General features: G+C 43.0%; 1 protein-coding gene across 1 annotated transcript; it reads left to right on the forward strand.

Annotated features, from left to right (window-relative positions):
* Positions 1-8138: 8138 nt before the first annotated feature.
* On the forward strand, positions 8139-26628 carry LOC116737045 (chloride anion exchanger-like). The gene is made up of 20 exons (XM_032589995.1): positions 8139-8210; positions 9023-9205; positions 10842-10981; positions 12353-12463; positions 16402-16562; positions 19045-19209; positions 19303-19455; positions 19774-19856; positions 19994-20141; positions 20234-20347; positions 21164-21241; positions 21326-21421; positions 21530-21636; positions 22023-22092; positions 22452-22544; positions 22627-22722; positions 24238-24465; positions 24555-24609; positions 25125-25264; positions 26262-26628. Exons 2-20 carry the CDS (start codon positions 9075-9077, stop codon positions 26328-26330), a joined length of 2238 nt encoding a protein of 745 aa, XP_032445886.1. The 5' UTR covers positions 8139-8210; positions 9023-9074; the 3' UTR covers positions 26331-26628.
* Positions 26629-27649: the final 1021 nt, after the last annotated feature.

The raw sequence follows: 27649 nt of genomic DNA on the forward strand, positions 1-27649 counted from the left end.
TGGCTGGCCTCCTTCTTCCTTTTGTCCTCGTAGTACTGCTGTTCCAGGTCGAATCCTTGCACTGCTACATCCATCTGAGCGACCGTCGTGCTTCTCACTGGCAGCTTCACGAACACGATCTCTCCTCTGCGTCCTTTTGTCACCTCTCGCAGTACTTTCACATACCTCGCAGGGGAAACGGTCTGCTTAAGTGTGTGCCACAGCGGTTCCAACCGGCTTCCCTTGTCCAGCCGTCCTCTGGCTCTCTTCACCTGGGACTCTTCATCATCCATGTCCTCCAACACCAGCCTTTCATAGTTGCTCTGCGCTGAATCTGTTCCAACCATCGGGTCCGAGGTCACGCTGGTCAGCCACAACTTTTTGGCTCCCTCGTGGTTGGTGGTAGACAGCACGGTTGGCCAAACATCTTTCAGATACTCCTCATTGTTTTCGTCTGCGTTTTTACTCCTAATCACCAGCCTTAGATTCTTCAGCTCGGCATAAGCGTCCTGTCCCGTATTAGTGGCAGGTGGCTGAGCTGACACCCCTGGTTGTCTTACCGGGATCTGCGGTCCTGGCTCCGAAGACGTCGCCTGAGGTTCCTCTTCATCAGCCGACACTTCGTCCAGCTGCTGTTGAGTTTCCCTGGAGTACTTGTAGGCGGCTTTCTTCAGTCGTCGCAGCATCACATCATACATAATTCCAATGTATGCGTTCCTGAAGTTGGTAGTCAGGGAATAGTGTGCTGTCAGGGTGGAGCAGGATGGTGTCATCAGGATGTTAGCCCATTCTCCGATTGTTGCTTCCACCTCGAGTTGCACCCGGTCTCCCAACCTGCTGGCCCATCCTGCCGGGATCTGGTACTCGGTTTGGCCGGCCTCTGGTACATACGTACGCCGTCCGTCCTTAGCCTGCACTGGACCCCAGGTCACGTCTCTCGCCAGTCTTTCAGAAGATTTCTCGATGTCAAAGGTTTCCATTTCTTTCTTCTTACCCCGGTGCTGTCCTGTTCGGAGTGTCTTGTGCTCTGTCGGTGGTTGCTTCGGGTCGGAGAGGACGCTGCCGTGATCACTTTCCTCTTCTTCTTCTCCAGGATGTTCGATCTCCGGTTGCTCCTCTTCGTCCTCCGATTCGCTGATGTCCCCATACTGCTGTTGTCGAAGAGGTTCTCTCCTGGGGGAGTTCAGCGGTCGAATCTTAGCTGGTTTCATCGGTCCTTCTTCTTTCGGGACCGTCGGCTGCTCATTCTTGACTCTTCCCACATTGGGTTTTTTCAGTTCACTGCGGCTCTCTTCAAACGAGAACTCCTTAACGTACCTTGCTGTGGAGAACCCTGGTTCAACAGGTGCCTCCTTTATCTTTATTCTGGGTGGCTGCACGGCCTTGGCTTTTCCTTTCTGGGTGGTGTTTGAAACCTCTCTCTGGGGAATTTTTAAGGGATATTTCTTGACTTCTTGTGATGGATGGCTAATGCGGCATTGCTCCTCCATCTCAGCTGCCATTTTCACCCCTTGCTCAGTGCGGAGTCGATGCAGACGGGGGTCAACCACCACCACCACCTCTTTGAACACAAAGAAATGACTGTTGTTCCTGGCTATATTCACCACTCCGTTCTCCGCAATTGATCTGGCGGTGTCCCTTGGCAGATCCGGTGATCTCAGTCCCTGTACACTCACTATCACTCTTCTCATGCATTCGTTGCTGGCTGCCGTCAGGCCCCGCTCGAGTCCGTGCCACATCTTCTTTCGATACTCCTCCAGACTCTCTCCTTCTTGGTAACCGTCAACCGGGACTAGGATTACAGCACCGTAAGGGAGGTTATTGCCTTTCATTATTATTATGTCTCCTCGAGTTGCTGCACTACAGGCAGCTTCCAACAATTTTGAATCTGTTTGGTAACACTTTCCTGCCTGGTTCTTAAGGTTGCGTCGGAAGTTTTTATTGTGGATCTTGTATCTATCGTTGGTGAACACAATTAGTCCATCCCCCTCAAGATCCCATATTCCTCCAATATACTGATAAATCATGTGCCCGGATTGCAGCCTTATGCTGGTTGTCCCCGGTGGTATTTCGGCCAATTCTCGGGCCATCCTCCAGGTGTCCGATTTCTGAGTCTTCTTCTTGGGGCGGCCGGGGCCCCGCAGCTCCTCGTCCGATTCCTCTTCGTCTTCGTCGGAACTGTTATCCGCCGGAGTCCTCGTAGGTGGCAGTGGAGGCCTCCTCTCCGTGCTGTGGACCCGGGGATGAAACCCGAGCTCCGGGTCCCGTTGAGGGGACCATTCCTTGGCTGCACCCTCCCACTGCTCCTCTGTGAGTCCGCCGACGAGCGCTCCCGCGGGGTCGTCCTCCTTGGCCGGTGCAGGTGGGATGTCCTCGTTCCGCGATGGACCCGGTGGAGCTGAGGGACCCTCATCGTTGTCGTTGCTGCCGCTGTCGCTGCTGTCACCGCCGTCGTTGTCGTCGCTGCCGCCCGTCAGGTCTATCAGAACCCTCGAAGGTTGCTCCCGCTGGTGAGTCGGTGTCGTGGCTCTGCTGGGCAGTCGGGACGGAGCCTCGGCCACCTCCGACCCTGCCTCTTCGAGGGCCTGCTCCTTCTTCTTGGTTTCCTTGTAGGTCAGGAGCCTCTGTAGGGCCTCCTTGCATTCTTTGTACTGACTCACCCCCTTAGCGAGATGGTTCACCAGGATCCCGTCGATGCCTGCTGCCAAAGTAGCGGTTTTTACTACTCTGTCGTACTTTTCAGAGGGGCTGTAGACAATCCGCAACTCGCCAACCGTCCATCCCTCCAGGAGCCCGGCGAACCATTCCAGCCACTCTTTAACCTCCGGCTTCTTGGCAACTTTCACCGGGCATTTGACGACCCCCAATCGGTGACCATCCCTAAGCCGGGAGCAGTAGTACATCTGAGTCTGTATCAAGTATTTCATTGTGTCCGGAGCAGTGTCCTGATTGTAGTGAGATTCAAAGAACCTCTTTTTATTCGTCTCAGTCCAGGATTCTAATCCATCACCGAGCAATATTAACATTACCGGTAAGTGTGACAATGTGGATTGGGAAAGAAGGGATTGACGATTTTTCCCGCCTTGGCTGATGTCGCTTGCCTCTTTCCCCATTACCGGCTTTTGCAGGGGATTCAGTTCCCCTCCTTCTTCTTCCTCACTCATAGTTGTCTTTGTCTTCGAGTCGCCTATCCCCCAAAGCCTCTCTTTGCGCTTTCGAGTAGGGATGGGTCCAGGCTGTGTTGGCTACTGGCTTCACTGTCTGGATCTGGTCATTCTATCCTCAGTAGAAGCTTTCCCTCACCTGTATGCTATACAGTTACTGCGAGGGTTGTGACTGATGGCCTTATCAGTCACTACTAACTCTCTTCCCTGAGAGTTAATAACCCAAGTGAGCTATTCAGAGTCTCGCATCTGTTTTTACTGACTTGGTTTCTTTGGGGCCCGCCTACTCAGTTGTGCGCCGCCCCACGTTGGGCGCCATGTAGGTTATCCTGCAATAGTCAGCCCCGCCCACTCCTCACTACTCCCCAGGGCTGCCTACTGACCAGTTCTCCGTCTAACAGGTCCGGAAAATCTCTGAGTCCTGGGTATTACCCTAAGAGTACTCTATAAGAGATAATCTATTTAAACTGGTGGCGAAAGTGATTCGTCTAGCTCTAACTACCTCCAATCCAGAAGTTATGACCCTTTACAGTTAAGAAACAATCAGCTGAGTAGCCCTCGCAGCTGCATAATTCCAATAACCACTTCTGTTAACGGTAGCCCACTTTCTAAATCATAACTTGCACTTGGAATCGGCTAGATTATGTTTAGTGACTTAGATGTAAGTCCCAGGGTCATTATTTACTCTCACCAAAGGAAATTATGAAGCCTCCTATTTACTGGAATCATGTACATTAGTTTTACCTTGATTAAAAGAACTGGACAAAGATTAAATGACTCTATTAATTCCAATGTCCACCAACCTCATCAGAATTTTATAGTATAAATTTATTAAGCAAGCTTAAGCAGGGATATGTGACATACAGATCAATAATCAATTGTAAATAGTTCAAAAACAGTGTAATAAGATTTACATGTACAATCACATTACTCTATCTCCTTTCCCTAACTTTTAAGTCGCACGTTCTGAAATGGAATTTCAATGAGCAGATTCAACTCATACCCAGAAGATGGTGGATCTTTTGGCAACAGGAATTTCTTGCGTCCTTGGTTGAGGTCTTTGCCTGGTGTGGGAAAAACCCTCCTCAGAAAGGAAGCAAAGCAGAAAGGGTCTGAATCCTTTTGCAGAACCCAGTTCTTTATCCCTGAGGGACCTTTGTCCTTCCTCCAAGACTTGTTGCAGAGTTTGGGAATGCTGGGTTGAGACGAGACCAGCGGTCGAATAGAGAACCAGAGATGGGGCGATGGAACCCAGTCCTTTCTTAGCGGTGTGAAGTCCGAGCTTCCCCGTGGTTCTGAAGTGCGGTCCGTAGCTTAATCTGCTCCTCTGTGAGTTGTTTCTCCTTCTGCGCCGCCGGACTGGGAACAGCTGGTTCCTCTTTTCGGTCCCTTTTTATACATTTCCCCACCCTGTGTGTGTATGGGAGGATTTGGTCTACGTGACTTTCTCCACATCTGCTGTCTCTCATGAAAAAGCCCCTACATTTCTCAACCCGCTTGCCGACCACAGTGGAAATTCCTGTACTTCTCCTTTCTCCCTGTGCTTCTTGGCCATCTGCTCAGAACTGCTTGCGACATTTCCTGTTTTCAGAGCTGTACTGCACATTCGTCTCTTCTATATTCTATAACTCACTTTATCTATTAAAACTCAGTAAACACATTCAACCTCTTGTTAAATTGATTTCAGATGATTATAACTTCATATTCATTGAAAATAAATCACATCTTTTCCATGTTGTTAATCATTAACATAATCATTACATATTTAAGTCATTACAGATCATTAATCAGAGATTCTTTGCAGAAAGTTATGGAGTGATTACTTATACTCATAGTATTCAGACTTATTCAACTTAATTAACTTTTTAATCAAACTACAGGATTACTTTATTTCTTCCAAGCCATTATGCATCTTTTTCTGCGTGTGCCTGGAAAGATCTCATACCCTTATGCCAGTTTTCTTGACAATTTCAATCATCTAATTTAATAAACACATCAAACAAACTGAATAAACTGCTGGGCATTCCCTGAGAGGTTTTGGGGTTTGTGTTTTTCCAGGTGCAATCCAAACACTCAACTCTATAGACCTGCTGTGGTTAGAGTCAGCTCAGAGCTGTAAGCAAATAAACCTGACATGACACGACACATATCTTAATTTACTGCTTCCTGTCTTTGATTTGATCAGAAATAAGTTTTTCTGCAGATGTCGAGTCACGCTGAAATGGCAAGAAAAATGTGACACAGTGAACATTATGTTTCAAAATCTCTTGGTTGGTGGATCGGCTTTCTTCTCTTTGTACAACATTACTGTAAATTATATAATGTCATGGTGTTCATTGATTCATTTCTCAGTCACATCTTATTGGTGATCCTAAGCTTATATGACATAATACTGTATGTCACACCAACCGCACTCGCTAATAACAAAGATATCAGGGTTTTATCACATGTTTCACTTTTCACATACTTTAATTTTTTGGACTCAACTTCAGTATAGCAGACCAGACGAGTTCTACATCCCAAACTGGAACAATAATATGAAGTGAACTTTCATATCATCTAATTTATATTTTGGATTCATAGGTTATTGAATGTCTCGCACTGTAGAAGACTTCAGTGACACACTGCAGCAGAAGGTCCTATTGATGCAAGGAATCTAACCAGCTGAAATTCTCAATGTAGAAAGTCACATGTGGTGCACAAAAGACCTGAGAAAAGGTATTTCACAAGCAAGAACTGCTATGACTCTATTCACATTATACAGTTCTTATCAGACCATAAAGGGCAGTAAAAAAGTATTTGTCCTCTTGTTATATCATGAATGTAGTGTTATTAAACACATGTTTCGGACAGCTGAGTTCAATTTCATCCAGACTTGATTCCTGTAGAGTCTGTAGATTCAAAATTACAAAAAAAAATATCCTAAAATAGAACCTGCTTCATAACTTGAAGTAGGCCAAGTGATCTCAAAAAGTGACACACTAGCCTGACGTAAAAAAAAAAAAAAATGAAGAACAGATCAGAAGCAACGTGCCAGTGTGAAAGATTTTGCAAAAGCATTTTTAATGGTCCTTCAGCCAATCATAATGAGAAACATTGACCACATTTGTTTTATCAGCTGAGTTGGGGAATCAGCAGGTGAAGGATTCACCAAGATCCTTTTCGAACAACTCTGAAACCCGGAAAGCTTAGGAAATAGCACAGATCCAAAAGTTCACTCTGTTCAGCCACACCATGCTTGTGAAAATTTCATGAAATTCCACTTAACTCAGGGATACACAGGTGCTAATTGCAGGCTAAAGTTTACTTTGTTGTGCTATAACATCAGTTCAAGTTTATATGTGTGTTACTGTTATGTGCAGAACGTGTGGGAATTTATGACACCAGTCTTATAAAAATACGGACTCATTCTTGAATTGGCGGTTAAATGTCGAAACAAATGCTAAGGCCAACAAACCCGTCGTGAAAAACTTCCTGACCCGCTACGGCGCGTTGCTGCCTATAGGGGGTGCTGTCACGGTTGTTAGAGACAGACTGCACCCGCTGCGTTGCTCACTGTCTGCGCCGTTTTTAAACGGCCTCGCCGGGGCCTCACCTCGTCGTCGGAAGCGAAAACTTGCAAAAATACAGACGTGAGTAGGAAGATGCACATCCCTGGCTGAACAGCGACAGTGAGGATAAATACAAGGCAAATTTGAAAATGTAACATAATGTTATGATTCAGCTTCCTGTTGTGCTTTCAGCAGAATATTTTGGGTCGATTGTCTTGGATGTTGAGTTTAAATTATTACTATTACAGTAGTCTTAGCCAATTTTATGTTTAATAGATTAACTGTTATTTTGTATGGTTATATGTGGTATTTATGTTTGATTTAGAGTAACATTTTTTTAAACAAAGAATGCAATATGCAGTGCCACGCATTGCATGATTTTTAAACGAGGCCAACTGGTTATAAAAAATTGTTGACTAAATTGACTCAAGATTTTATTTTACTAAAACTTTATTAGAATTAGTTGACTAAAAATAAAACCATTCTAATCACTAAATTATGTCTAAAACTAAATGATATTTTAGTCAACAGGCCAAGGCTAAAACTAAATAAAAATTTGCTGTCAAACATTAATCCCCTCACTGTAATTTATCACTAAGCATCATGTCATATAAAAAGAGATAGTTTTAAAATACTATCTCGTGACAAACACGCAATCAGCCCATACTGATTTATTAGGGTTGTTCATGTGTGATAAGAAATTTACCCGAGAGTGCAGTCAAAATTGTGCAGAATCACTGTCTTATTAATACTACTACACAACCGTTTGATCAGAAAATCACATGAAGGAAAACAGATTTGACTCCTAAAAAAAAAAAAATCTAATCACAACAAACAAACAAAAAAGCAAGGAAGAAAAAAAAAGCTCACGTTTCCCACGAAGCAGAGCCCAGCCTGCGCTGGATCCTCAGCAGAGCCGTGATAGATGCTGCCACCGCTTCCTTCAGCTGAGGTCATTCACACACTGTAATGTTTGCATTTCAGCCTGAATACAGTAAATGAATCATCCACAGGAAGTCTGACTAATCTCAACACTTTGATTCTTCATTAAACTTTTAAGTCGTAGAATTTTTTTATCTTTTATTATTTTTTCACTATTTCAGGATGACTCGGATTGAATGTTTTTTGTCTTTTCTGACTTTCTTTTGATCTTTTCTTCTCTCTTGTTTTTCTTCATTTCTAGTAGTGTCTGAAGAATTCCCTGGAAGTTCACGTGTCTGCTCCTTCCTGTGAAAAACTACTTTACTTCCACTTTATAAAAACAATAATGTGTCCTGACCACATCCTCCATTGCTTGAAAGCACAGATATCAGTGGGAACAATGGTCAAAGGGTAAGGCAGGCGTCCAGCAGTTGCATGAAGCAGGGACCTCATCATAATTGCTGTTAATAATTACAGTCCTGATAAGCAGCTGAGGTGGCATTTATTGATGGCAGAGAAGTCTGAGGTCTCAGTTGATCCCTGGGTGTTGGAACGAGAGCAACAGAGCAAGGAAGCTTATAACTGAGTGTATGAGGTATGTGGAATAATAAACAACTATGTATTTAATGGGAATATAAAAAAATAAAATAAAATAAAAGTAATAATATATAGTTCTTTGGCAGTATTTCAAATGATTTACACCTGAAATTCAAAATTTGTTCTAGCCTAAGAGGTTTTATTGCAAAAATGAGTGTGAATTTTGTTAGTAAAAATATTTTTTAACATTTTTTTGGGACCTACACTGGATTAAAAGGCAAAGAAAATGTCATGCAGCATGACTGACCAAAATAACAATGATTGTTTCAAAACAAGACGAAAATTTCAGCAGGAATTTAAATCTAATTATACCTAATTTTAGTGATATTGAAAGAGCAAAAAGTCAGATTTATAGTAAATAAGATTTTTTTTTATGAGTAAAAGTGAGCGATGGTATGAGGTAAAGTACCGTTATTCTAGGGAAGATTTCACATTTTAGTCTAAAAAAGTACTGTCTTTACTGTCATCATCTATATTCTACATTTAATCAACTAAAATGACAGAAACTAGCCTGGCAGAAACTAAAATGTCCCCAACTGTCCCACTTGTAACTAGAACTACATGGTTCTGTCCCCCAAAAAAAATCAATGCTGACTCAGACTAAATACAAAGTTGCTGTAAAAAGTGAGCATTGGTTACAATTCCAGGCGCTCCTCTCTGATTGGGAGCTAAAACAGAGGCTGTCAAATCACATCGCCTGGTTTCTGAATCTGAGGATCTGGAGCTTCTGCTTCTCGCTGTTATTAATCTTTGAAAGTGACGTTCAAAGGTAACACATGTTTTCTCCTCCTGACCTAATGTGATTATTAGGCCTTAGAGTCACATAGCGGGCAGCAGCGGTCCTCCAAACAGCAAAGGCAACATGATGCGAGCAGGAGCCAGGCATTATGTGGTGACCAGGCCATTGTACTCTGAGGACTCATTCAACGAGGAGCATAAGAAGGTCTACAGGCATCACAAGACAATTCTGGACCACGTCAAGCAGTACTTCAGGTACGAAATACACACACCTTTGGTCTTAAAGAAACTATTTCTTTTTTAAACTATCAAATGTAGACAGTCAACAAAGGCACAACTGGGTACTGAAGTATAAATTTCCACTTCAGGAGTTCACAAAGTGTCACGTTTTTAAAGATCTTAAACTTAGTAAATGGCTTTTCCAGCTTTTTTGGACATTTGAGTTAATGACATCACAAAAGGCAAAAACAAAAAATATAGACCAATTATCTACCGTTAGTAAATAACCTGGACAGAACACAAGTAAACAACCTTGAAGGACAAATTGAATTAAAAACATGGAGCAAAGAACATGAAGAAAACAAACAAGTGTGAGAACTTCAAAGAGCTCTGATCAGGCCCCTTGTGTGATGTCATCAAAGACTTGGATGCTTAATTTTGGTTAGATGTATTTTATATTGATAAAATAAACTTTTTCAGGAAAAGTAACCAAAGATAATTGAAAAACAAATTGATAATCTTTGTTTAGGCGACAAACTATACCTAAATACAGTTTCACTAAAATCTGGATTGCAACTTTAACATTGGATTTTGGTCATTTCTGACTCTACCAAACTCTAGACTCTAACTTGAAAGCTTGAGCATTCAGTTGGGCTGAATTTAAATGAGGAACAATTGGTTGCTGAAGAAGACAAAGTGAGGAAGTTTTACTGTCATTTTGTTGAACTTCAGCTCGACTTTTATATTTTAAACAGAGGTCTTTGTTCAGGTCTGGGTTTACGATGTTTAAGGCCCAAAACCCCTGAAGATCTGCACGTATATAGAGCCTTTAAACCTTGTTTGGCTTCTAAAAAGCAGTTAAAGTTGAGTTTCTTACTTCAACCATCCAGTCAGGCTGTTGAAATGTTCATCTTCTGTAGACCAGAAAGTAATCACATCTTTATTTTAGCGATATTAATGTAACAGACTTAATCTAAATCCAATTAAATTGCAATTTTGTAAAAAAATATGCTATAATAACGTGAAAAAATTTATTCACTTTGACATTTTTTTGTAATTTCACATAAAAAAAACTTCTGTAGTATTTAAAAGTACATAGGTTGTCTGGGATGTGTCTCTACAAGCTTGAGCCAAGTTTTTAGGATATTTTATGTCTTTCTTTTCCATCCACAAGTTCAACCATTGCTCACATCGATCAGGCTTTTACAGATAACTGAATTTAACCAAAGAGTTCCTTATCACACCAGAAGAAACAAAATTTTGTGGTGTAATTGACTGACATTCAAAATTCCATGTAAGTGTGAAGAAAAACAGACACCTTTCTTCTTGGCTAATGGCAATCCAAGTAGGTAAAGACAATGGATGTAGGGATGAATTATCTTGTATAAAGACTTATTTTCCCAATGACTGGACATCATTAAGAAACACAGAAAGTGGATTATGGTGCAACTGACGGAATATTGTTTCTGAAGTGATTGTACCTCCCCTAACTCAGCAAACCCCGGCCCACAACACAGCTACAGACGTTTTCGCCAGCATTACTCAAAAATGCAAGTAAAAAGATTTAATTATGGCTGGTATATATTGTAGTGTGTTTTAGCCACTTAGACATTAATTGGACCCGTCCAGGCAGTGACTGACTTGCCTATGTTTCTGTTTCGTCCGGCCTCAGATGTGACGCCAAACGGGCCAAGAACGCAGCTCTCTCTCTGCTGCCGATCATCGGCTGGATGAAAATCTACAGATTCAAAGAGTGGCTGCTCAGTGACATCGTGTCTGGTGTCAGCACAGGACTGGTGGCTGTCCTGCAAGGTAAGACTCAACGGCGCGTTCACCGAGTCCCAAACAAGCACAGCAGAAGAAGACTTCATCCTGATTGCATAGCAGCAGGTTAGACTGAGGGCCGATGGGATTTTGCTACTCATTAACATAAAATGTGCATCAGTGAAAACATTTCCTTTGGTAATTAGTTTTCCTCTGAATGTGCACACGGAACAAACATACCCAGAAGTGGATTGATAAATGTTCAGCCACTCTGCTTATCCACACTTCTGAGTGGACAATGGCTGGTTGTCTTAATCTAAGGAATGTTGATGATCCTGATGTCATGCTGTTGTAATTCACACAGCTGTTTGTCTCTTTTAGGTATCATCATTGGTTTATTCCCACCTAATATTTAGCCCAAATTTATGACTGATGCCTGCCGAGTTCAGGAATAACTTGGTCATTTTTGACCTTAAATAGCATTGCAAAATAGTTTTTAGTGATAATATGACTATAAAAAAAACCAATGGATATTAATATCAATAAACATAACTATTCAGACGTGATTTGGATGTGTTAGATGTTGTGAAGCAAGATATAAAAGTCCAAAGGTTTTTAATGATATGTGTTTACTCATCTGTCCTCCTCTCTTGGGGAGTACCTCAAGGCTCTGCTCACGGGTCCATACTTTTCTCTCTGCATGCTGTTGTATAGCTATATGTCAAGGAAGCACTACGGCTACACAGATGACACCCATATTTATATATAATTAGTGTTATGCAAAATTCAATATAGGGTAGCTTTGATCTTTCTCAGTATTAATGATTACAAAAAATAAATAATTATTTTTAATGGTTCTCAAAAAGCTCCTACATTGAAACTGGGTCGTCTAGAGACATTCAAAAATCCCGTCTTAAAACTTTGTGTAATATTCAACTGTGATAAACAAAAATGGTACAAAAATAAAAAAACAAAACATATTTCTTTAAACTTAGGTTTCTATCAAAGAAAAAAATGTTTCTCAATGACATTCGTAAGTCATGAAATTATTTGTGTGGGATGAGACAGGCCTCGTTATCATGGCCTCATCGGATCCAGGATGCATAAACTTATTTCCTTGGCGTATGGCTCGCTGACCTCACTTCCTGTTAGATTTTAGATCAACTTTAAAATTTCATGTCCAAAAAAATCCATATTTTCCTCTCAGTATTTTATCATATTACAAATTAGTAAGTCTTTCATTACCTTTCCTATTTAATGTAATGTGTAATCAAAGCTTCTTCTTTTGCCATCTAATGTACCTTCTGGTCACCAGCTGTCGTTTCTAATGAGCCTTTAAAATAAACGTAACCCGCTTTGACTAAAAGACATTACCAACGTACCGTAACTCTGATAACGTTTGTCATTGTTGTGCTGCAGGTCTTGCCTACTGCTTGCTGGCCTCTCTGCCTCCCTGGTATGGACTCTTTGCTGCCTTCTTTCCAATCATCACCTACTTTTTCTTGGGCACCTCTCGTCACATCTCAGTGGGTAAGGCTGACATTCAGAAAACAAAATGTCTGTGAAAAAGTTCTCTACTTTGTGCTCTCAAAGAAACCATTCCATTTACTTCTCCCATTAAGTATTAAGTATTTTTGATGAGTTGTGAAAACAATTAACCATTTCATTGTACATCATTTTCTAGAATGCCATAGTGTTCTAATGGTATTTAAAGAGCTAAAATCCTAAAATCTCCACCCCAAAAACCAATTAGTTGACCTGGGGCAAAATAAAATGCAGTGGTCTTCATCAGACGTCCCTAGAGGTCACCTGATGAAGACTAGATGACCTCAGATTTATCTCCCACAGCCTGGGAGTTTGAAAAGGTTTCATACTCTGATGTTCTGCAGCAGCTGATCCTCTAGCTTCTGATCAATGGAAGACTTTCCTGAAATGGGACGTCATACTCAAAAGACATGATTTTGAATTTTGTCTTTTTTTATTGCTGCTCTGTCTAAGATTGCATTCATATCAGCCCATTCATATGTTTAGTCTGCTTTAATCCAACTCTACAATCTAAACAAAGGTGTGAGTCAAATCGCTAGCAGAAGAAATGGTTTGTGGTCAATGTGTAGACAAAAGAGAAATGCTACAACTTGTAAAATCTGACGCCACTCCCTTTATTTTTAATATTTTGTGAAGAAATAATTTGCTCTCAGTTTTGTCATGAAGTGCGGGTGGTGTTGGTGGTGAGGCAGATGCAGCGGACCCAGGTATGATGAATATGGTGATTTTAATGATGAAAGAGTCCAGCAACAAGCAGCAGGCACAAGGAAACACTGACCAGGACTAGACTGAACGTTGACGTTGACGTAACATTGACGAGGACCCGACGAGGAACAAGGAACACAGGTGGAGTTAAATACACAGGAGGGTAATCACAGAGACGAGACACACCTGGGAACAATCAAGGGGAGGACAGGACAACGAAGAGACTTAAGGACACAGAAAACTCTAACTAAACACAGAAAAACACAGATCCTGACAGTACCCCCCCCTCAAGGGCGGCTACCAGACGCCCACAAAACAAAAACACAACAAGGGTGGGCGGAGGGGCGCTGGACGGCGGGCCAGAGTCCAAAATAACACAAAACAACCCACCGTTGTGGGCGGAAACACTGGGAGGGCCAAGAGTCCAAAAAGAAACAAAAAACTACCCACAGGGTGGGCGGAGGCAAAGGAGGCGGGAACCACGGAGGTGGTCCGGCGGTCGACCGCGGCGCTGGAGGCGGGAACCACAGAGGCGGTCCGGCGGCCGTCCGCGGCGCTGGAGGCGGGAACCACGGAGGCGGTCCGGCGGCCGTCCGCGGCGCTGGAGGCGGGAACCACGGAGGCGGTCCGGCGGCCGTCCGCGGCGCTGGAGGCGGGAACCACGGAGGCGGTCCGGCGGCCGTCCGCGGCGCTGGAGGTGGCAATGGGGAGTCCCGGGGGCCGCCCACAGACGGCGATGACGAGCCCCTCGAGGCAGGGTCTCTGGTGGAGAACAGGGGGTCGGGGTCTCGGGTGGAACACTGGGGGTCGGGGTCTCGGGTGGAACACTGGGGGTCGGGGTCTCGGGTGGAACGCAGAAGGTCAGGGTCTCGGGTGGAACGCAGGGAGTCTGAGTCTCGGTAGGAACACAGGGAGTCTCTGGAGGAACACAGGGAGTCTCGGTCTCGGGTGGAACGCAGGGAGTCTCGGTCTCGGGTGGAACGCAGGGAGTCTCGGTCTCGGGTGGAACGCAGGGAGTCTCGGTCTCGGGTGGAACGCAGGGAGTCTCGGTCTCGGGTGGAACGCTGGAGGTCAGGGTCTCAGGAGGAACGCTGGAGGTCAGGGTCTCAGGAGGAACGCTGGAGGTCAGGGTCTCAGGAGGAACGCTGGAGGTCAGGGTCTCAGGAGGAACGCTGGAGGTCAGGGTCTCAGGAGGAACGCTGGGGGTCTGAGTCTCGGTAGGAACGCAGGGGGTCTGAGTCTCGGTAGGAACGCAGGGGGTCTGAGTCGGAACGCAGGGAGTCTCTGGAGGAACGCAGGGAGTCTGAGTCGGAACGCAGGGAGTCTCGGTCTCGGAAGGAACACTGGGAGTCTCGGAAGGAGCGCCGGCTGATTCGGCCTCCGGTGCGCCGGCAGGAACGCCGGCTGATTCGGCCTCCGGTGCGCCGGCAGGAACGCCGGCTGATTCGGCCTCCGGTGCGCCGGCAGGAACGCCGGCTGATTCGGCCTCCGGTGCGCCGGCAGGAACGCCGGCTGAAACGGCCTCGGGTGCGCCGGCTGGAACGCCGGCTGGAACGGCCTCGGGTGCGCCGGCTGGAACGCCGGCTGGAACGGCCTCGGGTGCGCCGGCTGGAACGCCGGCTGAAACGGCCTCGGGTGCGCCGGCTGGAACGCCGGCGGGAACGGCCTCGGGTGCGCCGGCTGGAACGCCGGCTGAAACGGCCTCGGGTGCGCCGGCTGGAACGCCGGCGGGAACGGCCTCGGGTGCGCCGGCTGGAACGCCGGCGGGAACGGCCTCGGGTGCGCCGGCTGGAACGCCGGCTGGAACGGCCTCGGGTGCGCCGGCTGGAACGCCGGCTGGAACGGCCTCGGGTGCGCCGGCTGGAACGCCGGCTGGAACGGCCTCGGGTGCGCCGGCTGGAACGCCGGCTGGAACGGCCTCGGGTGCGCCGGCTGGAGGTGCTGGTCCCGGAACTGGAGCAGGATCTGGGCTGGCGGAGAAACTGTGCGGCTTGGGAGGCAGAGGTTCGCCAGCCATGACAGCTAGAGCCGCCATACGCTCCCACTCTGCCTCCCTCTGCAACTCCACCAACCCCGGGTGCGGAAAGCGAGGAACCCAGTAGTCCAGCAAGAGCCCTAAGCGGATGGCGAAACCGAGGCGTCGGCCGGCAGCGTACGGCTTGGCCATTGCCTCCTCATACTCTCTGATCGTGTCCGTCAGCTCCTTTAACTCCTCTGGGTCCATGGTGAAAAGTAAAAAATAGCGTGCCTCACCGTTCGGTCTGGTCGGGTCCTTCTGTCATGAAGTGCGGGTGGTGTTGGTGGTGAGGCAGATGCAGCGGACCCAGGTATGATGAATATGGTGATTTTAATGATGAAAGAGTCCAGCAACAAGCAGCAGGCACAAGGAAACACTGACCAGGACTAGACTGAACGTTGACGTTGACGTAACATTGACGAGGACCCGACGAGGAACAAGGAACACAGGTGGAGTTAAATACACAGGAGGGTAATCACAGAGAGACGAGACACACCTGGGAACAATCAAGGGGAGGACAGGACAACGAAGAGACTTAAGGACACAGAAAACTCTAACTAAACACAGAAAAACACAGATCCTGACAAGTTTCTCCTTCAGAGGTTTTTGTATCATTTCCTTCAGTGGTTGTTGGTGCATCACCACCACAGGCGAGGGGTGAAACAGGTTTTTCAAAGGGTTTGGTTCATTTGACAGAGAGTCACGTCAGCTGAAAATGTAACAAAGATAGCAATTTTGACCCCAATCAAATCAAATCTACACCCTCATTTTGAACTCTAGGTTTGGCAGGAAACATGGAGGATGGGGAGAGATGATTAAAGTATGTGAAAGTTAAGCACCCAAAGTTCTAGTCCTTCAGGATGACGAGTCTTTACCTTCTTCCTGTTGCTAGTTGGCAAAGTTGCACAATGGTGTCGGAGCAGTTGATGTCTGGTAAAATGTTGACAGGGAAAAAATAAAAAAAGTTAAGATCATCTACAAGCCTATCAGTTCCATTCTGGGTACAGCCTAAAGCAGCTACAACAAAAGAACCAAACTTCAGAAGCATAAAGAGAGAAACAGAAAGGTTAGGATCTAGCAGGAGCTGATGAACAGACCGCCTGCTTGGGCCAGGCCAACTACAAATAAGTCTTTATACATAATCTCAAGGCGAACACTCAAGCAACTGAACTATACATTCCACTATATTACTATTCTGCAGGTCCTTTTCCAGTCTTGTGTCTGATGATTGGCTCGGTGGTAACTAGGCTCATCCCAGACGAAGGGCCAGCTGCCAACATCACAGGGTTTACAAGTCTGACGGTAGACGAGCAGAGAGTGTTGGTGGCCTCCTCTGTGTCCTTCCTCGTTGGCATCATGCAGGTCGGAAACCTTTTTAACCTTTCAGTTCATTACGTCAGTATCTACTGTAAATGGAAAATAACAGACAGGAAAGATACAATGTTCTGCAGCCACGTTTTAGTCAGTAAACACATCCAAACCAAGGTTGTTGTTTTATTTCCCAACACATTTATTGCACTAGAAACGAGATGTGATTCAGACTTGGCAAGAGAACTTGTCTCTGCCGAAAGAAGCTACTGAGCTGATCTGGATAAGAGCTGATGATGGGAAGCCACAGTGGCAAAATGAAAGTTAAATGTTCATGTGACCTCAGCCGTATCTCACATGCCCATGGCAACTATCCATGAAACCCTCTATTAACCCCGGGCAATTGGTACAGGGCCGCGCAAGAAGTAATTAAATACTTCTGTTTTATGCATTAAGTCTGGAGGATCTTTTATTTTGAAAATCCTTTAACCGGTTACGTCTTGAGCGCCCAACATTGAGCCCACAAGCAGCAGAATGATTTAGAAACAGCATCGGTGTCGGTGCACACGCACTCCCCACCAACCCCCCGGTCCGCAGCAAATTTGCGCATTATTGACCGGTCCGCGGTACTAAAAAGGTTGGGGACCACTGCTCTATTGCCTCGAATGGATTAGCATGGCCAAGCTAGGCAGTTGAGATGGTAGCAATATACTGAGATAGGTACCGTATTTTCCGCACTGTAAGGCGCACCTAAAAACCTTCAATTTTCTCAAAAGCCGACAGTGCGCCTTATAATCCGGTGCGCCTTATATATGGACCAATATTGAGCCACAACAGGTCTTGCAACTACGGTAAGCAGCCGCCGACTTCATTTTCCCCAGTAGAAGAAGAAGCGCGCGGTGCACGCTGGGTTTTGTGTAAAGACCCCAAAATGGCTCCTATTAAGAGACACGCTTACGACGCAGAGTTTAAGCTCAAGGCGATCAGTCACGCAGTAGAACACGGGAATAGAGCAGCAGCAAGAGAATTTAACATGAACCAATCAATGGTGCGGAAGTTGTGATTGCACTAACATTTGATTTACCGTAACAGTATCAGACTGTTTTTTACGTGTTTATTGAATCGAGGAAAAGTTCCCCTCCACTATATGTTATACCTTGCTGTTATTAAAAGATAAACTGTGTCACGAAAATACCACGTCACTTACTTTACCTCGGGGAAAATAATAAAACAGCTGTTTATTCATTTTGGGAATGAACGGAGTTTTCAGAACGCTGGTTTGTAATCTATTAATAAAGTTTGACTGACCTATCTGACTATTTTGTTGACATTCCCTTTAGCGCAGTTCCATCTAATGGATGCATAACATAACCCCAACCTCTACTGTAGCGTCTATTCTATGAGCCTTATAGTGCGGAAAATACGGTACTTGTGTAATTAACCAATTGACCTCAAGTCTCTGCCAAAGGTCACTTGTGTTGGCAGTGATGTGCCGGTGCTGCAGATCTGCTGGAGTTTGTAGACACAGTCCTCTCTTAGTTTTACTGACAATAGTCTGAAACTGGAAAATATTGAATAAGCAGCTGCAAAAATGCCATGTTGGTGTCAATGGTTAAGGAGAATAAGGTGACAGTGGCTTAATGGACTTAACAGGTCAAGTTAAGTTAATTTGTGTGGCACATTTCAGCAACAAGGCAGTAGAAAGTGCTTCACACCTTCAAGAGGAACCTTGAAGCAGATGGGCTGTAGAACCAGAAAACCACAAACCAGGGCTACAATTTCCATGGGTTGTTCAAAATTGGACTATAACATATTCAAAAATGTATTCCTGGTCCAAATAGCCTTGGTTTCCATTAAGAGGCTCATTGTCTTTTAATGAACCATCAGTCTCTTTTTCATGTTGTTTGTTTGACATAAACAACATGAAAACATGTCTTACACAGCACTAACAAGTGGCCTGTTAGAGTATTTTTCTTATAGTAGACAATGAAATGAAAATTACTTTAAATTATTGGTGACATTGGGTACAAAGCCTCCCTCTCAGAATTCCTCCCACTCAGCTCCTTAAGACTAACCAGCAGCAATTAGCCAACACCTAATAGAACTGCAGAACTATTGAGCTCATTATAGGAGCTACTACTCAGTTCAACACTGATAAAAACTTTGCTAAAGGGTTAATAGAGGAGCCATGTTGTGATGACATTCTGAAGGCGGAGCTTCAGAAAAGAGCAGGATATTTTAAAGAGACAGAGGCAAAATTTCATAAAATGGCACCATGTGTATGGAAAATATACAATACTGCCCCTTTAAGGGTCCATGCACTATAAACACTTTAGTAACTGTATGAGCAAGTAAACATGAACTCGTTTCATTTTTTAACAGAATTAATTTGTGCATGTAATTCTGTTTGTTCTGTACAGAGACACGCCTTAAAATTAAAGTTGTGTGGTGAAATGTGGAAAATGAGACATTCAGAATATTTGTAACATCTTTAATGTTCTAAGCAAATTCAATTGGATTTCTTTTGGTTTTCCAGCTGGCAATGGGACTCCTACAGGTGGGCTTCGTGGTCATGTACCTGTCTGATACCCTGGTCTCCGGGTTCACCACAGCTGCTGCCATCCATATCCTTGTATCTCAGTTAAAGTTTGTGTTGGGGCTCCAGGTTCCTGGCATCAGTGGACCCCTCTCCCTTATATATGTAATTACAAATTGTTCCATTGTTTTCTCACCTTAACGTTGGAAAGGGAGCGATGAGGCGGTGTATCCCTTAAACTCCTGTTGTGTTTTTCAGACTCTGGAGATCATCTTCAAGAAGATCACGTCTAGCAACGTGTGTGACATTGTGATCTCCCTCGTGATCATGGTGGTGGTGTTTCTTGTGAAAGAGCTGAATGACAGATACAAATCTAAACTGCCCGTTCCCATCCCGATAGAGGTTATCATGGTGAGCAAGTGTTATGAAACATCTTCCATAGTTATAACCGTTTTCTTATCTGACAGATGCTGTGATAGCACAGGTTTAGGTTAAAATTAATTTTATAACTGTAAATACCTTTTAAAGTGATATAAGCTCACAAGGTTTCTGATGAGGTATTACAATTGGACATACAAAACTAAAACAGAAGCACATAATTGGACACCTTTATTTGTCCCTCAGTAGGGGAACAAATAAAGGATTATTAACTGTATTACTGTAAATCTAATAACACCAATTATGTGTATCGTCTAGTTTTGACCCCCATGTTCCCTGTGTTCTCCCTAGACTGTTATTACTTGTGGAGTTTCTTATGCGTTTCACTTCAATACCAGATATGGCATTGACGTTGTTGGAAAAATTCCCCGAGGGTGAGTAGAACTTGTTCTATCTTGCATTTACTTTGATTGGCTAAAAAATTGGCAGAATACTTTGTAGGCAAGTGCTTTTGTTTTAATACTAATAGTATATGGATTATATTTGACTGACGGATTGTGTGCTGCTTCAGATACGAGCCTCCAGTCGCCCCAAACCTTCAGGTCTTCCAGCACACGGCGATGGAAGCTTTCCCTATGGCTATAGTGGGTTTTGCTGTGGCCTTCTCTGTGGCAAAGGTCTATTCTATAAAACATGATTACACAATAGATGGAAACCAGGTACGCTGCAACACTGACCAGGTAAACGGTCTAGTATGCTTGTGATGTGTACCTCTGTACCAAGGCACGTTTTCTCTCGGACCTGGCTGCAGGAGCTGATCGCCTTCGGAGTTAGCAATATCTTTGGAGCGTCCTTCAAGGCCTTCGCAGCGAGTACAGCGCTTTCCAGGAGTGCGGTGCAAGAAAGTACAGGAGGAAAAACTCAGGTAAAATGAGCAGTTGTGTTGATTAATATTTATAGTAGTTGATAAAGGGGTTTATTTTTAGACAACCTGATAAAGTGGATTTAAGTACAACTATACAGCCCTCTTGCATCTCCAAGACAGAACTCTGTGAAATCAGAGTGATTGTGAAAGTCTCATTTTTTCCACATAAAATCAGTGCATGTTTTACTCTTAGGGCTTTAACTACAATATAGTAATCTAGTTGTATAAATATTATTCCAAGGACACTCTACAAGTCCATCTGCATTTACTTCTCTCACAATAACATATTATTTAGCCCTTCAAAGTCACATAAAGACAACGCTACACATTTGATACAGGAAAAATATTTTTTCTCTAGCTAATTGTCAGTAAAGGAATACATTTTCACTGCTGACTCTCTGTTGTTGCCATGACATCACCAGGGTTGTAACCTAATCTATTAGGTTATGATTGTTGTTTCCGTTACATATAATAATCCAATTGTTTCACAATCCGGGGGTATCTATTTCACATATTTCAATTAAAAAGGGTGACAGGCTTCAAGACAATGTCGATATGGACACAATGTAAACAGATGGTAGTCATGGTTACGTGTTTTAGAATTGCACGTTGAAAATCAATGCAAACACCTGCTGGGATTAATATCCTTTGAATTCTGTCAAGTCTTTTTGTTTTTCTGTTGCTAGATTATGATATTTTGTCCTTTTAAGAAATATTTAAGTCACTTGAAATCATTTACAAATCCTTTCAAATATGCTTCTGATTGTTTTAGTTGTGTGGATTTCCCAGTCTGATGGTCTTTCTGTATTTTTTCAGATCGCTGGTTTACTGTCAGCTATTATAGTGATGATTGTCACTTTGGCTATTGGATTTCTTCTCGAGCCTTTACCAAAGGTAAGAGAACTACAGTCTGCTAAAGTGCAACACTGCCAAAGAATCAGGCCTCTGAAAGGAACTCTTGTCCCGGCGTTTTGACAGTCTGTGCTGGGGGCCGTGGTCATCATCAACCTGAAGGGTATGCTGATGCAGTTCAATGAAATTCCTTACCTCTGGAGGAGAGACAGGCCAGATTGTGTAAGATATTGAACAATTGAGTTATTTTAGAAAAATGTTCACAGTCTTACCAACTGAGTTGATAAAGATCATTTAACAAAAACAAGTATTTCTTCTTGGCATGTATAGGTGGTGTGGATGATCACCTGCGGAGCATCCATCCTCCTGGGGCTGGATCTTGGATTGGCTGTTGGTCTTGGTGTGGAGTTGATCTGCGTCGTCCTCCGGGTTCAGTTGTTAGTATCTTGGCAGGGTCTACTTCCTGATGCCACAAAAAATCTGAATTACAACTGACAAATAAATACTACGATGCTCTAACATCTAATATAGCCTGTTGTAGGAATTTCAGCCTACCAGTTGTTAATCCCAGCGGTCTGCGCTCTTTCATTTTAGCATGCTAACACAAAGCATGCTAACATACGGGTAGAGAGATGGCGATTTGGCAGACTTGAGCCCAATGTTTCCCAATCATGTCAAAATTGGTATAAGCATGAACAAATAATGTTTTGAGGAAGTAACATAGCAAGTGAAGCAGTTATGCTAGCATTCTCAATATACAGTTGCTAGCAAGCAGATTTAGGAAGTACCAAAGTTAAACTTTTATTGTGTTTCTTTTTTTCAGCCCTCGCTGCAGTGTGCTAGCCAACATTGAGGGGACAGATATTTACAAAGACAGGAAGGACTACATCTGTGTAAGTTAGCCACATTTAGCCTTCCTTATATCTTTCAGGCAGCAAGCTATAACAAGTAGCATGAGATTTTGACACAAAACGTTAAACTTTAGCTATGTTGTCATATTTTGACGTTTTACAACCAAGAAAACATTATATGTATCATTTTCTTTCTACGTTAGAATTAAACACAACTTTGTGTCTGTCAGATAAAATCCATGTGAACTACATTGCTTGGTGGTTTGAAGTGACAAAATCATTAAATTTCAAAGGGCATGGAAGCTATTGCACAAAGCTGCCCCTCTTCTGGTCATTGGGTGTCTGTATTCTCTACCACACATTTACAATAACTTCTGCTTGGTGATCCTGATGTTCCACAGATAAATGAACCAGAGGGGGTGAAGATCTTCAGAATCCCGTCCCCAATCTTCTTCGCCAACATGGACTTCTTTAGGAACAAGCTAGTGGAAGCTGTAAGTTTCACCACAGCGTACACGCTTCTCTTAAAAAGATGCATGCACATTTATCTTGTAAATTTGATCCTTGTGTTTTCAGCTTGGTTTCAATCCTCTGAGAGTGTTGAAAAAAAGAAACAAAGCTCTGAGTAGGATCCGGAAACTTCTGAAGAAAGGCGACCTGCAGTGGACGTCGGTGAGTATTATTTGTTCAGCGACAACAACAGCATGCAGCTTTCACTCAGATAAACCGTTCCTCAGCACAATAAAAGGTTGAGCAACTCAGCATCTGCGCTGATATCGTCACCTTGTCTTGCTTTGACGTAACTCTGTGAATTTTCAACAGTGAAACACACCCAGCCTGTCGCTTTGGTGCATCTATCAAATTCTCATCGTCATTTTCAAAATAGGAAGTGCATCTTCAAATAGTTTGTACAAATAGCTTAAAGAAAAAAAACCACTGTAATTTGTTGACAGACCATGTCATTGCATTGCAGAAAGGAAAAGACGGAACTGTAGAACTTGTGCAGGATGGTATATTGCCGTACTTAACTGGCAATTCAACGGAAACCAATACAGTTTGATCAACATGACATAAGCGACTGATAATGTAGGAAAAAGCAGAGAATTATTTATAATCGCCAGCATGTAAACAAATCTAAAGTCTGTATAAAACGAGTCATCCTCATTTGGAAAAACCCCGATTGAACTCAGGGCAGATATGCTTTCTAGTAAACAGTGATAGGTTTATTTCCTTCTATCAAGATTAAACGGTGTGAATGGGACACAAACAAGCCTTTGATCCTGACAGTACTAGTGATTTTGTATTATATAGATTAAGATTTACAATGGTCTGATTGGGATTATCTTCCTCTATCTATGCCAGTAACCAATAAAAAAACACGAGGTGAATTGTCCATGATCCCTTGTTATTTTGCTCTTCCACAACATCCAAGACCAGGATGTAGTTTTACCTCTGTGATTAATAATGAATGAAATATGCAGAAAGAATTATGAGTCAAACAGATATCATTCCTCATATTGACATAAACTAAAACAATATTTCTGTAATATTCTGATTATTGAATCCAGCACTGAATGGTCATTAACAGACTCTTTCGTTACATTTCAAACTATTCATATTATTCACATTTTACAGTCGTGAAAAATGAGGAGACTATGAGTGTCTGACATGGACATTTAATATCACTTTGAACAATACTTTGTTTTACTTTGCTTTGTAGTTTGCACTGTAAAAAAAATCAGGCAGACAGACCAACAATTATTGAAAATGCAGTCAGTTTTCTGCAACTTGAGAACTTTCAAAATAATATCCCAAAACATTTCCAACATTCTGTTCTTCATTTGCATGTAAATACCAGTCAATAGCGGGCCAAGCAGCATTTTTTCTAGATATGCTACAAAAAGTCTTTGTTTTGGCAGGTTTCCCATGAATGAATTATGTTCCACAAAAAAAAAAAAAAATCCATGAATACTGAACTGGGAATAGATGGAGGTCCACTGTATGTAGGAAAAATCCTCGTGTCATTTGAACTGTTGTTATGTTATCATTCCACTATGACAAAATGCCTTAAAAGCATTTGGCACCAAAGCTACCAGTAAAGACCCAGTAAGAAGGAATCTTTCTGTCGTTTTTCTCAGTGTTTAAAATCTTCCTAATTAAGAATAAATCTATGTTTTCCTGCTGCAGAAAGGGTTCATGAACACAACAAACAGCTCCCTTATGGACCCGTTAGAAGACAGCGACAACGAGGAGCTGGACAAACCCATCGACTTCAAGGACCTTCCCATCCGCATCGACTGGAACGCCGAACTTCCTGCCAACATGGTGGTTCCCAGGGTGGACATCCACAGCCTGGTGCTGGACTTCGCTGCCGTCTCCTTTCTGGACATATCTGGACTGAAGGGACTCAAAACCGTGAGGGAATCTGTTTCCACTGATCCAAATATCTTCTTATTGCTCCCACTTTTTCCCTACCATCTTCGTCTCCTCTGTTTCTTTTGCAGTTGCTGAAAGAACTGGTCCGTGTTGAAGTTGAGGTCTACATCGTAGCTTGTGATCGTAAGTGTGAAACTCCGGTTCCGACAAGTTACAACACCGTTAGCAGCATCATCTTTGAAAAGTCCATTTTCTCTGGTTCATCAATCGAAGAAACACAAGAAAAGAGACAGCAGAAGACTTGATACTGGGTCAAAGTTCACCTTCCAGCTAAACAATGACACTAACAGACTGCCAGAGCTAAAACAGAATGGCTTAGATGTGTTAGAATGGTCCAGTCAAAGTCCAGATGTAAATCTGAATGAGAATCTGCAGCAAGTTCTTATTTTCACAGATTCTCTCCATCCAATCTGACTGAGTCCAGTTGTTTTACCAAGAAGAATGAGCAAAAATTCTAGACTTCCAGTGGCGTCTTTCGTTTGCATTTAAGTTGACAGTCCGATACGAATATTGGAAGTTGAGTTTAAAGCATCACACCAAGACTAAAACTAGCTGATTTTGAAAAGACAAAAACTAAAGCTCTCGCATCAAGAGAAACAGGAAGTTTTGGTGTAACTCTCATTTCTTCTGAACCACAGCGTACATCCTGGAGAAACTCCACAGCTGTTGCTTCTTTGATGAGGAGGTTCAGCCCTCCATGTTCTTCCTAACGCTGCACGACGCCATGCTGCACATTTTGGAGAAACATCCAGAGACGACAGTAAGGAAAACAGACCAGGTAAAAACCTTCTCATCAGATCACATCACGGTATGAAAGACTGACAACCGTTTTCTAGTTGTCTGACGTTAAATCAGACTAAACGCTTCCTGTTTTAGCTCAGTTAGGATTACCAACAGCACTCTCCATGCTAAACAAATGTTGCAGGTTTTCTTCTCTTTTTCTTTCTTACACTCTTCAAACTCTGAAGTTTAGTATTTAGGTTGAATTGAACTTTATGCCGTAGATTCAACGTTTCAGGCATGAATCCATAAACTTCTCTGGATTTTATTTTAAGTTCTGGAACTAAAATCTACACTCTGTGATGGTCACTCCAGAAACCCTGACGTTGCTGTTCTTGCGTCACTCATAACTAATCTGCTGTTATACTTAGGATCATTGTCTATTTGGAAAACCAACTTTCACCCACAGTTTAACTTCCTGGGCTGGCTGATGTTTGAATTATTGCATCAGTATTCAATCATCAGACAGAAGTCTCTAATCTGGCTCTTTATACTGAAACCGGTTTTGGAGTGATGGCTTCTTCTTCTTCTTTTTGGAGTCTTTCAGCCCATTTTAGTCCAGAATGTGGATTCTGAGACTGTCTCTCCAGATTGACAATGTTTGTTGTTGCTGTTGATGCAAGTGGAGCCTTTTACACCCAAACACGTTCACCTCTGAGTCACAGAACCCGTCTCTTTCCGGACCAGCACAATGCTGGACATTCTGTGATTGTTACAACACGCAATCACCTAACTCATGGAGGAAGTCCACAATTCTCTTCCTGGTTTCTTTCCACTTCCCGGATGCTCATGTCCACAGGACAAACTACAAACGTCTAATTTGAAGGCAGAATTTAGCAAATAGAACTAACTGCAGTAATCCTAAGTGACCTAAAACTGGAAATGTCTTATGTCAGAAACAAATCGAGAAATGTTTGTAATTTTATACAGCATGATTGATTCCACCTGTACAATCAAAATGTACAAAACCTGAATATGTTCATGTTTCCCTACAGATACTAACAACAGTGACAGTCCATCATCCGAGCCGCAGTCTGAGGAGCAGAGATAAAAATGTAAGCTGATTTTCTTCTTTTCCAGCTGAAGCTTCCTGCTGTTGTAATCGTCCTGTACAGTCGGGTCATTGTCACTCGGTGCACTCAGTGTTTGAGTTTTGGGAAATATTTAACTTGTTTTGTTTCATTCAGCTGTATGTAGGTCAAGAACAAAACACATAAAGCGCCACTCCAAAGAAATAAAACATGCCGGCTTTATAAGCTCATGCTTCAGTCTGTATGCAGAACACGAGCCTCATTCTGAGCTACAGGCAAAGCAGCAAATCATCTTAATGTAAAGGGGAAGTAATAATCTGTTAGGTTAGTTTTTACATAGAAACTTTAAAAAGTGGTCAGCTCTGTTTATCTGTTTGTCACATAAAACCTCCATATAGACGCAAAATGTGAAAAATACATGTGAAACTCTTGTCTTGCAGGGTCCAGTGCAAGCTGGAGAGACCAAGTTCTAACGGGGACAAAAGATGAAATCAATAAATGAAACGGCAAAAAGAAAAGAAGACTATATATTTTATACATCGCTTTATTTATTATGCATAATTAATATATGTTTTAGAGATTACGGTTTAAATGATTGTAAAATCATTGCGAAAAGGTAAATCCATATTGCATTGGGTGATAAAGAAATGTAAATACAATCCCAGATTAACAACACATGATAAATTCTAACTGAAAAACTAAACGCAAGCGTGAAAATATGGAATCTACCTCATGGTGGCGCTAGCAGGAACAACTCCTACTGTCTTCGTCTCACATCATTCTGAATGTCTGATTGATGCACATTTCTCCTAATGCCACATCAGTTAATATCGATCAGGTTTAGATTTGAACTTTGACTGGGCCGTTCTGTTGTCTTTCAGCCATTTGAGCTGATTTAAGTCAAGCTTTATCTCCTGGCTTCACATTCAGCCGCCATCAGATACAGATGAGGTTGATGGAAAGGTGCAGTTTGTTTTGCTGCCAAACATCCAAACATGGATCTGTGTATTACAGTCAAACAACAAATGGGAAACAGACCCAATTCAAGTTCAAGTCCATGGAATCCAGATTCAATTTACAGGGACAGATTTAAATCTGTACCACTTCTTAAGTCATCTTTCAGACAAAAATGTTTGTACACATGGCTCTATAACTCTTCCCAGATTGATGGGCAGCAGCAGTTGTTTCCCGGAGGTCATCGGTGATGTCTTGGCATTGTGTTAACACACACCTGGATGCTCCAGGACAGCAAACATCCACTACTCAAATTCAAATTTAAAAATATTTTATTGATCCCAAAGGGAATATAAACGTCATATTAATTAGAAATTTGTGGGCGTTATTGTACAGTG

The sequence above is a fragment of the Xiphophorus hellerii genome, chromosome 17 (assembly GCF_003331165.1).
Source record: "Xiphophorus hellerii strain 12219 chromosome 17, Xiphophorus_hellerii-4.1, whole genome shotgun sequence".
In the NCBI taxonomy this organism is placed as follows: domain Eukaryota; kingdom Metazoa; phylum Chordata; class Actinopteri; order Cyprinodontiformes; family Poeciliidae; genus Xiphophorus; species Xiphophorus hellerii.